Raw genomic sequence first — 12,593 nt, 5'->3', positions numbered from 1 at the left:
ATTTTGTGTTAAAAATAAAGATATTTGAGAACATTGGAATGTTTTCTCAGCGATTTTCTTATGAAAATCCTGATGCGGCCCGGCCTCACTTAGACTCCGTCTCCAGCGGCCCCCGGCTGATTTGAGTTTGAGACCCCTGGTCTAGATGCTGTTCAGAGGAAAAGTTCTTCAGATATATAATTTAGATGTAAATATAAAAAAAGGTTCTACACCAGTAAAGTCACAAATATATTTGATAATAAAAGGTGAACCAAAGTTATGATGATAGAAAATTCCATGTTTGACTTTCTTGCATTTTTAATTCAAGCAGGAGGATCAAATTTGACATAGAATGACATTCATGTCCTAAATCATATATTATTAAGACATTTTATCATAAAGAAAGTTTTTTTTTTCTTAAAGGGGCCCTACCATGATTCTCTTAAACCGTTCAGAGTGAACTATATCCATATGTATGATCATATATTACCTTTGAACACTAAAAAAACAATTTATTTATGAAATATTAGTTATTTTTCGTGAGTTGTTTCCTACCCGGCATCTCCAGTTTTAAAGGTTTCAAGATCTTCATTGTTAAAAGTTTAGGGATAGAGAAAAAAAAACTAGATAGCTAGTTAAATTCGTCTTTTTCAACCAAAATTTGAGAGTATTTTTCAACCGAAATGCAGGGAAATTTATTTAACTTTCAATAAATCAAATGAACAGACAAACCTCTGCTTTGAGCCTGTTATTCCACATCTTACTTCCTCTTTTTTCCCTTAAACCTGTCCTTGAGGACTTGTTTTGCTGCTTATTCATCCTTAAAGTTTTAAAAAAGGACTAACAGACGGATGGAGGGGCGCCGCACCGGACAAAATTAGCGATTACATCAGACTTATGAGTTATTTTATCAGAAAATTTTAATGTATTTATTTATTCCCAAAATGAGTGGTGCGTCAAACTGTCAATAAATACAATTAAAGTAAAACATGAATATATAGCCTGATAATTGGGATTTTTGCACCCCCTCCAGCAGATGGCGCCCTAGCCAGGTTCAGGGCATTTATGTTGAGAATAATCAGTAAAAATAGACAGTTAGCTTCCCTGCTGACTCTCCAGTGCTTTATTTCATTTCATGGCATGATTTTTCCAGTGTGTTGAATCTTAGGAAGATCTCACGTAGATGAAGATGTGCTTCATTCTAAGGACAGCATGTTCTCTCGTGTTGTTTTGGATCCTTCAAGACGTCAAACTGATTGGACAAACTATTCCTGTTTTTACTTCCATGGAGTTTATTTACTGCACACCTTCTGTACCAAAATGTGCTGAAAATACCATGTGAAGGGGAGATTAAATGCTTGTCAATCCCAGTTGAACTCAAAGTTTCTTCATATGTTGCTACACTAGGTGGCGGTGTTTACTCCCGCCAGCAAACGTGTCACAGCTTTCCTCCAAAAAGCGATTGACATATTGTGAGTTCTGCTGTAAATTCTTCTATGTTGTATGAGTTTCTAGGAACAGACCTGGAGGAAGCGCTCCATGCGGCAGGACGAGTGTTCGGGTCCGGCTCCGTCGTAACCGTGAGGCAGCAGAATCACCATCCCACACTGCAGCAGCCACTTAGCTTCACCTGCAGCCGCCCCACATCCAAACACAGAAACATTTAAGAGGCGGAAAAGAAAATGCCTTCAATCTGTAAAGTCATCAGACGTTCACCTCCAGAGATGAAGGTGTCAAAGATGATCTGTGCTCCGTTGAAGAAGTCTCCAAACTGAGCCTCCCAGATGGGCAGCAGCTTCGGCTGAGCGATGCTCATCCCGTACTCGAACCCCAGCACTGCCTCCTCCGACAGCGGGCTGTTGCACACCTAAAGACATCCCAACACAGTCTGGATTGTTAAATGAAATCCAGCTCATTCAATTTTACCGATGACTTTGTGTTACCTCCAGAAACCCGCTCTGCTGGGGGGTGATGTGGTTCAGAGGGATGTACATGTCGTTTGTCTCTTGGCACACGACCATTGCGTGTCGCTGACTGAAGGTTCCTCTCCCAACGTCCTGTCCGCTGATGCGAATATTAAAACCTGCAACAAGGTGTTGAGTTTCACACCTCCACACAGAACCTGGACAGGTATGAAGAGGTACAGACCTTGGCAGAGGAGGGATCCAAAAGCCAGCGCCTCGGCTGTGGACCAGTCCAGCTTGGTTCCTTCTTCTAACTTCTGCAGCCGAGCCTGAGCTCACCAGACAAAGAGAAGAACTTTAAAGCTGCAGCTGCAACAACATCCAGAAGCCATCTACTACAGAGGCAGCACCTGCACGTGGGTTTTCACCAGGTGGCTGTGCATCTGGATGTGCTCGCCGATGTCCACGGATTTGGCTCCGACAAACTGCAGCAGAGGAACGGGGACCCCCGTGTCCCAGGTGGTCACTTTGGGCTGTGGCTCCACGAGATCGCCCCAGCGGCCCTGTAGGTTGGTGGGCGGCGGGCTGTACAGGGTCATGTTGGACAGCTTGTCGTTGAGCATGCCGTAGTATCCGGATTTGATCTGGTCGCGCTCGGACTCGGACATCTGACCCTCCGAGATCAGCTGCTCGGAGTAGGAGTCGGGGATGCTCTTCCGCGATCTAGAAGTGTTCGGTCAAATAGGCAAATGGGTTAGGCCAGGAGAGTCTCACAGAGGAAACCTGAAACTGGAGTCCAACTTCAGGCTCAGAGAGAACCAAATCTTTTAGTTCCAATAAAACATAAACTTAGAGAAGATCTGAAAGAACCAGATGGTCCAAAAAAGGAAATTTACGAACCAGAAACTTCTTATTACTTTTTTTTTCTAATTTGTTCCTAAGACATAATTCATAATCCATTTAGCCCATGGTGTTCACACTGCACAATCGAGAGGGGCATCTTCCTCTTTCTCTACAGTTTGAAGAGGCTTGGTGCAAAATGTCAAGACGGTGTAAATCTCCCGATTTGGCCACAAAACAGAAACGGCTCAGTTCATTCTGTTCATAGCGTCTTTGCAATGGTGGATATGGATTATTATCATGTGAAGAGAGTGGCGCTGCTTTATCTCCATTTAAAAATAAGCGCAGACGCTGTCAGGCTGTGTTCAGCACATAAACCAAATCCATACATCACTACCAAATCCCTGACTGGTCAAAATTTGACCTGGTTTAACTAGCAACACGCTTTCAATGGTTCCGTCTTTTGTACGTAGAACCTGAAAACAGTTGTGTAGCTACACATGAACCCAAGTGTCTTGAATGGGGAAGCCTAAAATGTGCATATATGCGCTTTTACATAGACTTTTCATTGGATGTGGCCACTTGAGCGCACGTTACTGAGGATGGTGTGAACGTCGCTTCAGAGTTTCTGCATGAATTTCAAGTGAAGGCCTGACAGGGTTTTAAACAGACGCATGAAGCCTCAGCCTGTCACAGAGCCCATGGAGCTGGAGCGATCGTGCCGCTACGCTAGCCAGCTGTCTAGTTGACAGTGTAGCGAGCTAGCGAACTCCACTGCAGGCCTCAGCAGAGCTAGCAAGATCTGCTGCCCAATAAAAATATTCGTCCAGTTTTTTTTATATTATCTATTAGGTTAATTCTTAAACTGGACCACAGAGAGATGGAGGCATCGCTTAAACGGCCATCAGGAGAGAAAAGAGAGGCAACAGATGCAAATTTGACGCGCCAATCACATCTGGTGTGAATGCAAATTTACACCTTTAGATATGAATCCTTCCTGTCATTTCTCATGCTGTTGTACATCAATTGTTAAGAGTTTGGCTGTAATGAGCCTCTAAATACTCTACAAATTGATTCAGAAAAAACGAGTTATAACATTTGAGACGTCCAAGATTGGAGATTTTTGACCTCTATAAATTTGATAGAGTATAGTAATACACACACTTCCGACAACATAATTACTGCTCTAAAATGCTGTATAATGTTGTATTTTAGCTATTAAAAACACTGATCTAAACAAATCTTCTAAGTAGTGTCGATGAAGGTTCTCATTTTCAAAATACAACTATTAAGTGTTTTTTAGAGACGAAAAGAAATAGAATTAAGTTCAGATTACTGAAATAAGTTCTGAAAAATCTAAAGCTACTGATGGGTGAAGGTTGGATTCACCCTGGACAGATTTTAGAAATCACCAGTCAGTAGAACGATTCACGGCGTGGAACTAACCGGATGATCTTGTACATGGCCGGGTTGGTGAAGAAAGGCTCGTCCAGCTCGTTGTGGCCCCACTGGCGGTAGCAGATCAGGTCCAGGATGACGTCCTTCCTGAAGCGCCGCTGGTAGTCCACAGCCAGCCGGGTGGCTCGCAGCACCTCCTCTGCGTGGTCGCCGTTGACGTGGATCACGGCGCAGTTCACCATCTTTCCTGTGTGAGTCAAACAGTCCCGGTTCAAACATGAACGGATCCAGCAGACGCGACTGAAGAGCTGCACGCACCAACGTCACTGCAGTACAAAGAGGACCTCCCTCTGTCTGATGGAGTGGTGTAGCCCACTTGGTTGTTCACTATGAGGTGAATGCTTCCTCCAACTCTGTAGTGGGGAAGGTTCGAGAGAGTGAGAGTTTCTGGAACAATCCCCTGACCCGTAAACGAACCATCACCGTGGACCTGTGCAGAAGATGAAAGAAAAACCTCATAACACAAACTCAACAAGGAGAAAAATGCAGTTAAATGTTAGAATCAGATCCCCAGCAGAGGAGGAGGATTTATTCTTTAACCAAGCATAGTATTGACTGTTTAATGGACCTGGACTTAGTCCCCCTCGCCCCCGTGTTCCAAATAGGAAGTACCTGCTGGTTCCCAAAAGCCAAAATCCCATAGACTTCTATTAGAAATAAATAGCTATTACTCAGTCATTATTTTTATCAAAATAACAATTTTTGTTCTGATACCTCTTTTTACATGTTTCTGTTAATCTTATTTTTGTATTATATTTTTCTGAAGTGTAGGTTATTCACGTTATAAACTGACCAATCAGTAAAAGCATGTGGCCTCACAAGGTGAAACATCTGATTAACAGATTTTGTGTAGCTCGCTTTCAAGTGGAAGGGGTGTGGCCTTCCAACAAACTCACTCCTGATTGGCGGGAGTGATTGCCACAGAATCATTGACTTAGACCAATCATTGTTTACTAACGTGGCTCCAACATGGCAGCGTTCGTATCGCAAAAAATCTACGACTAAACTGAGTTCATCTCTTTACAACTGGAAGTGAGACATTTTCCATGAGTGATGTCACACTCGCTCGGTCCAGTTCTCTTGTACAGTCAATGATAAAGAGAAGCATCCACACCAAGAATGTAGAATTCAATCGTTCTGTAACCTCCCTTGGTTTCATGTGAAACCAGGTTATGGCTCTGTGGTTGTCACCATGTATTCTAGATATTAGGTCATCAAACCATTTTTAAAAATGGGTGCAAAAAGACTGTAGAGCTGGAGATTTGACAGCTAGCTGGTTAAAGGCCACACCTCCATTTGAGCAGATTTTTGTTGTTAGATATATATTTTAAAAGACTCTTAATGAGTCAGTAAGAATTTAGGAATCAGACTGTAAGTATGTTTTTCCTGTTGGATTTGCCTAGTGTAGAGGTCTGTAACCATTAATATTTTAAGAGCCATTTGGGTCGATTTCTCACAGACAACAACCTAGAAGGAGCCATAAAGTCCCACTTCACCCTTTAGAAAAACAGGATTTGTGTTTATGTTATTGATATTATGATAAATGCAAATCACCTATTTTATTGGCATAAATAAAAACATGTAAAAAGAAAATAGCCTTTTTATTAACTCTTGACAGAAGTTTACAACTTCCTTTAAAAATAAGACACTTTTTGTGCATCTCAATAAGAAATTTGTAAATCTAACTAGCCAAAATCAAATCAGAGTCCCTTACTGTATTTTCCAAACCACGAGGTGCACCTAAAATCTTTTAATTCGTTCAAAAATTGAAAATTGGCTGCGTCTAAATTCTACCTACCTCAAATTATTATTATTATTATTTTTTTTGTGGTTAACATTATTCAAAACTCTGTCAAAATGCTTTTGTTGAGCTTGTGATTCACTTACTTCTTATGTTACTTTTTAAAATCTAAGTTTTTAATTTTTCTTTAACCACAGAGCCACAAGTGAGGGGTAAAAGAGCCATATGTGGCTCCAGAGCCGTAGGCTGCAGACCCCTGGCCTCGTGTGTGCTAGAATCCACCTCGTGGTCATTTCCTGAACTGACAACACTCCTGTTACTTTCTTTTTAAATTTGCTTCAGAGCACCTGCAGACAGATGACTTGGTCTCCTGGCTGGGCGTTGTCTTCAGGTGAATAGTCTCCTTCTTTTCTGAGCTGCTGCCTGGCTCTGGTTTTCCCCTGAGCCACGGGGTTGATGGCCTCCAGATGAGATGGGTTGGGTAGCATGGTAACGTGAAGCGGGCGCTCTGCTCCGAAATCCAACTCCACCGAGGAGGTGAGATGGGAGAGGACGTCGCCGATGGCCGGCGAGGTGTCAGGGAACTCGCTGAGGCCACGCATCTTCCTGAACATGAGCTACAGAGAAAATGTACTTTAAAGAAATGTTCTTTTTGTCTTTTAAAAGCTGATTTTAACATAAATAATTAAAAAATGTCTGACCTCTGGCGGGAACCTCAGCAGGCCTGTCAGAAGGTTAAGTCGGCCTCTGTGAGGCATGCCGATGACGACGTCTGTAACTCCACTTTTAGCTGCCTGCTGGAAAAGTTCATTAAAAAATCCCATCATGCTCTCTGCTCCTTCTCCTCCGTAGCGCTTCACAGTAGCAAACTTTGTGGCCAAAAAGTGGTCAAATTCCTGCAGAAAAGGCAGATGGATTACGGTTCATGAAACAGCCACTTGATTTTTAACTTCTGCAAAGGAATCTTTTGGTACCTGAGACTCGAGCATAATCCTGGCCAGCTGTCTCCTCTCCTCTGGAGTAAAGGTCCCGCTCTTCAGCTCCTCAAAGCGATCAGCGAACCACTCCTTCTCCTCCAGACTGCTCAGCTGGCTGGTCTCCACAGACATGGAACCACAGTACACCTTCTCCAGGTAGGCCCGCACCTCCTCCGCTAAAGCCTGGCTCTTTCCAAAGTGCCGCAGCCCTTTGGAGTTCATTCAATTCCACAAGTCATGATATGAATGGATGCAATTGATTTGACATCAAATCATCGTTTTCAATCCATATTTGTTTGTTTTTTTCGTTTAAATGGTGTTTTAAACTAAACAAAAAGTGTCCAAAATGTTGCATTAAAATAATTGTTCATTAACCTTTAGGAAAAACTACCAATGAACAAGAAGAAAAAAAGGTTGATTTATTTGTAGAAGCATTTTTATCAGCTTTACAATAACATCTAAAGATTCAGACTCAAAATAGAAACATATTCTCTGATTCTAACAACACTGAGGATTCCACTCTACTGTCCCCGCACGGCGCTGCTCAGGCCTGGACTTTGACTGAATGGACACAGTTGGAAAGCTTTTCGTTTGCAGATCACTTCACGGTTGACCTGATCAGCTAACATGGATGTTCTTTGCAAATATTGTAACAGACTTTGAGGACAAAAATCTCTGATAGTTTGTTTTACTTTTCAAACAAAAGATCTTGTTTCAATAGTTAGTCAAAAGCAAATAAGAAAACCCCTTTATAATAAAAAAAATGCTGAGCAGTCACATGAATGTGCTGAATTTAAGCTTTTATTTAAAGAAAAAACCAACAGATATTCTAAATAACTTTCACCTCCATTGTTATTCTAAAGAATCTTAAAGTCCCACTCCGATCATCTTTTGATATATTTTAAAAGCGTTTCCAGTGGGCTAAAACGGTAAAACAAAATTTAAAAACTTGTGTAATTTTCTGGGACATAGTTTCTGCAGAGCGGCAGGACTTCATTATAATATGCCTCATAGTTGACTGTTGGCACAGCCTGCCCCCACTTCCCATCATCTGTTAAAACTCTCTCTCTCTCTAGTTTACAGCCCCTCACAACGCCAACCTAACATTAATGATGCAACAAGAATGACTAGCATGATCAAAGCTATCCAGTTGTACAGATTTAAGCCGGTTGTCAGCTCAGACGAGTAAAACAAAGACGTACACGGATCTATTTGTCTGCAAGTGGATGAATCAAAATATAACGAAGCTGGAAGGTTGTGGCTCGCAGCATATTTTCCAAATTAAAAAATACAGTGTTTTTCAAACTGCATTTTTCTACCTGCTCCTGATTCACAACAATTTGAATAAAGAAATACTCAGAAATGTAATTTTACGATTAATATTTGCTGCATTTCTCCTCCATCATGAGAAAATGCTACAAGAACATGTTAAAAACACAATTTTTACCCAAGTGGGTCTTTAACTACCATTCTAGACTGATTCACAGAAAAACTAGTCATGATAGTTTTTGTGTCCTTATGGTCCCAAACTCTGCTTCTGCATTTTGAGTTTGTGTACTTCAGTAAACATTAATCCGCAGAGATGGGTAAAGTATTCATAAATGACTTAATGTAAAGTATTAAAAGAGGTGGTGATTTAAAAAAAAATACAAGTACAAAGTATTATTTGGAAAATATTTCACTGATAGCTCAAAAATTGACAAATTTAAGAAAAAAAGATAAATTATCAGCAAATATAAAGTATTTCTTCATTTAGATCAGGGGTCCCAAAACTTCGGCCCGCCTCCACATTTGGCCCGGCCCCCAAACAATATCAGAGATCCATGATTCTTTTACATTTTTTAGTATTTCTTTTTTCCAAGAAGATTACAGAAAGGGATTATTAAAATTTTGTTTTGGTGTAGCACTCTGGAAAAGTTTTTCTATTAGTTAGCCCTCAAACCGACCCCGGCTCCACATCAGAGAAGAAAACAGTTACATGGCGCTCACAGGAAAAAGTTTGGGGGACCCTTGATTTAGATTAATCCCCTTGTAGACAAATTGATCCATGTACGTCTTCGTTTTCCTCATCTGAGATTAGATTTTGGCTAAAAACATCATAATCATAATTAAAAGACCACTGGGAACACATTTACAATAGATCAAAAGAGGCCTACAAAGAAAAAAAACGAACATAAGAAAATTACAAAGCAGCACATTTGTAAAACTGATATTTTAAAGCATCTCCACATAACATATTAAAAGTTATAAGGTCAAAGCAGTTGATAAAACTTACTGTCAGAAAATTTTTACTTTGTTCGATTGTTACATCTGCCAATACTGATTATTTGCATCCCTAAAATAAGTGTTTGTACCGCCCATTTTTTTAAAGCAAATAGTGGAAAATAATGTATTTTATTTACTATTAATGTGATAGTTTGTGCAGGTACTCCTGGGAGTATATTTTCCTAAAAGTTACTCGGGTGTAATAACAGTCAGTACCCATTTGTCCTCATCCGGGTATTTGTCATTAAAGCGCATGCGCGTGTTCATTCTTACCGGCGGTGTGGAGAGTTCCCGTCACGCTGTCAGTCAACATGTTGATCTCCGGGACCCCGTCAGCCACGGGCTTGTCCGGCAGTAATGGGTTAATTTTGGCTGCCTTGTGTCCGTGTGCTCGGTACGCCTCCACCAGACGCGCGAGCCCATGATCTGAGATCATTAAAAGAACCAAGCGAACAGGAAGTTAATTGTTTTAAGGCTTCGCTGTCACGCGCGTTCTCAAAGTGTTGACCAGCACGCGCCGCTAGCTGCTCCATGCTGTCACTTAACCCTTTACTGACCTTGGTTGAGCGCGGAGAGGCTCTCGCGGAGCGGCTGTAGGTCCTCGCCGGTCTGCTTCGGTCGGTATCCGTACACCCCCCTCTCGGTGTGATACCCACAGCCGAAAGCCTTTCGAGCCACGCGCGGGGGTATTCTGCTCAGCGACGCTTTCAGGAAAAGCACGGCGGACATGTTGGAGCGGTAAACCCTTTAATCTCACATGCGACCGCGGGAGCGAGCAGTCTACAGGACGGCGGCCATACTGCCGTGAGGGGCGGGGCCTGGAGGGAGGAGATGCCGCATCGACAGCTGATTGGCTGATTCAGATGGACACGTTTAAAAGCACAATAACAAGAAAAGCGGGCCTTCCAGGAAACTTTATTTGTGTGATTTATTTCTAGAAACTAAACTTGCGAGTTTTTATTTCTTTTGATGGTTGTGACGTTTTTGAGGATAAACATATCCTTTATTCTGACTGGTTGTAATAAATGGGTTATGTGCAGATATACCTACAAACTATTTATATAGATACTAGCACACAAAGCAAAGGATTTTTTTTTATTAGAATATTTTTGTTACGGTAATTCCTGGCAATAAACTGTTGCCAAAACCTCCATTTTTGTTTTACATTGTACCTTACAAGCTGCATTAACACAAATTTGTGTCTGTCACCTCACTTTTGAACATCAAATTTACTGCTTATAACCTTGACGTCCCTGCCACAGAGTAACCACTAACGTTTTTCTGGAATTAATTAGTTGCCACATCATGGAAAACATGGATGATGTTGAGCGAGTAGCTTGGGTTTTTTTTAAAGCACAAAATTCAAGCATAAACAAAACAGAAACTTTAAGAGAAAATAGCCTTTTTTTAAAAAAAAATATATATATATGAATTAGTTTCTAATTCTATAAAGGTCTACATGACTTTCTTTCAAAATAAAAGGCATTTTGTACCATATCAAATCATCTCATTGTAGGGCATATAGTGGTAGTGAAATGTCTGTAGTGATGGAAAATAAACACACAAAACCGCCGTGTGTGGTGCATCTCAACCAGAAATTAATAAATCTAAATAAAAATAAATTAAATAGAGCCAATGAAGTGATCCTTATCATGTTTTTCATAATTCATATCCTTGATTCTTAATTCAAAAATAGAAAGTTCACTTTAAATTCTGGTACAGGAATTCTGGTTGTGTGTAATAACTTCAGATTAATTTTCTGTGGCAAACACACAAACTGCTGGATGGATTGTTGGAGCATTATGGGTATTGTAGTCAGGTTCCTGGTGGAGTGATACTGTCCTTCAACTGTTTGTGAAGTTGATAATTTTTAACTTTTATGACCTTTTTATTGCTTAATAAACTTATAAGATACAATATGTCCCTTTTTCAAATTAAAAATATCGTATTTTTCTTTGCCTGTGATTGCAGAGGATGGTGGTTCGTGTCCTGGCTTTGGAGAAGTTATAATATTTTAAACTATTTTCTTAAGTGGTTATTATTTAAGTTCAGATAATTGAAATAAATACTTATTGCAACATATTCCAGGCAGCTTTGTTGTTTCTATTTTTCGGACAGTGGTATTAGGTGAACGTGTCTGTGGCTGCAGGACTTGGCCATGGACACGCACAACCTGCAACGAGCCCAAGATGGGGGGTGAAGTAGATCACTGGCACTCCGGTCAGCTTCCTGCAGCTCCTTCAGGGGGACAATGTATGGAGGAGGACAGGAAGGTCAATCCAGATGCTTGTGTCAGTTTCAATGCCACTTTGAAGCAAAATGAAACTTTTTTAATTTAATTTAGTTGGTCTTTTTTGAGAGCAAAAAAGAACTTTGAACTGAAAGGAATGATATTAACCCTCGTGATATCTTGTGGGTTCCACCCTTACGTTGATGTGTTATCCCAATCATGACAAAGGTGGAGAAAGTAGAACAGGACTTCTTGTCTGTCAATGGACATCAGTGAAGATCGACACTAACAATTTAAAATGTAAAATTTGTATTCATGAATATAGAATTTTAAAACTTTCTGAAATAAAAATAACGAAGTGAATTGGAGTAAAATCAGTAAAATAAAGCTAATAAGACCTGCAGAGGATGAAAGCAGCTGTGAAAAATGAAGGGAGGCAAGAATTATTGATTCATAATTGTTGGGATGGATCAAAACCAATCAGATTTGATAAAAGCAAGAGTATTTTTTCATATTTTATTTAAACCTGGAAATGAGAAATAAGAGAAATCAATAGCTGGATTTTTACTTAACAGACCTCTCTTTCATCGGGTCATATATTGTCATTTTTATCCTCCTGAGGTCTTTTCTTAAGTGAAAAATCTCCAGTTTTCTTCAGTATTATAGAATTATTGAAGTTGTGTAACTTTTACACACCTCCACGAGGTGGCTGGGCACTCCCTTAGGAATAGCGTGAGAAGATAGCTAGGTCACTCGGTTTTAAAAGTAGTCCCATTTGAAAATATGATGCTAAAGATTGAGACGTTTTCTAGAAAAGCTGAGAGTTTGAAACTTGCTTTTTAATAATTGTTCAATTTCTGCCATAAATGAAGTAAAATCTGTTTCTTGGACAGGATGGTGACAGTCCTTTAACCCTCATGCTATTTTATGGGGTCCAGATGATCCCACCCTTACAGTGATGTGTGATCCCTCTCATGACTAAAGTGGACAGGATTTCATGTCTGACACAGACATCAGTGAAGATCAAAAAAATCCTTGAAGAAAAAAAAAAAGTTCAGCGCTCTGTCTTTTGGGGTTGATGTAAACTTTTAATGTAAACATGCCCAGGGTGGCAAAAGGATTGCAAAATGAGGTTTTTATTTTATCTCGGTTAATTAATGAAACTCATTTTGGTGTTTTAACAAGAAAGCTCTCCTTTC

General features: G+C 40.4%; 1 protein-coding gene across 1 annotated transcript in view; it reads right to left on the bottom strand.

The window, feature by feature from the left end:
* The window catches only part of dhtkd1 (dehydrogenase E1 and transketolase domain containing 1), a 14,955-nt gene extending 4,948 nt beyond the window's left edge, over positions 1–10,007 (bottom strand). The window contains exons 1-12 of the mRNA XM_024281827.2: positions 9,722–10,007; positions 9,438–9,590; positions 6,897–7,108; positions 6,624–6,818; positions 6,270–6,539; positions 4,440–4,611; positions 4,170–4,368; positions 2,294–2,606; positions 2,128–2,212; positions 1,923–2,062; positions 1,696–1,846; positions 1,503–1,609 (exon numbers count right to left, since the gene is read on the bottom strand). Of these exons, the coding sequence (XP_024137595.1) occupies positions 1,503–1,609; positions 1,696–1,846; positions 1,923–2,062; positions 2,128–2,212; positions 2,294–2,606; positions 4,170–4,368; positions 4,440–4,611; positions 6,270–6,539; positions 6,624–6,818; positions 6,897–7,108; positions 9,438–9,590; positions 9,722–9,893 (2,169 nt within the window). The 5' untranslated portion in view covers positions 9,894–10,007. The remainder of the gene's footprint in view (positions 1–1,502; positions 1,610–1,695; positions 1,847–1,922; positions 2,063–2,127; positions 2,213–2,293; positions 2,607–4,169; positions 4,369–4,439; positions 4,612–6,269; positions 6,540–6,623; positions 6,819–6,896; positions 7,109–9,437; positions 9,591–9,721) is intronic.
* Between the last annotated feature and the right edge of the window lie 2,586 nt (positions 10,008–12,593).

Source organism: Oryzias melastigma, linkage group LG6, assembly GCF_002922805.2.
Source record: "Oryzias melastigma strain HK-1 linkage group LG6, ASM292280v2, whole genome shotgun sequence".
Classification (NCBI taxonomy): Eukaryota; Metazoa; Chordata; class Actinopteri; order Beloniformes; family Adrianichthyidae; genus Oryzias; species Oryzias melastigma.
The sequence above is the reverse complement of the archived record's forward strand: the minus strand, read 5'-3'. Positions and strand labels throughout refer to the sequence as shown.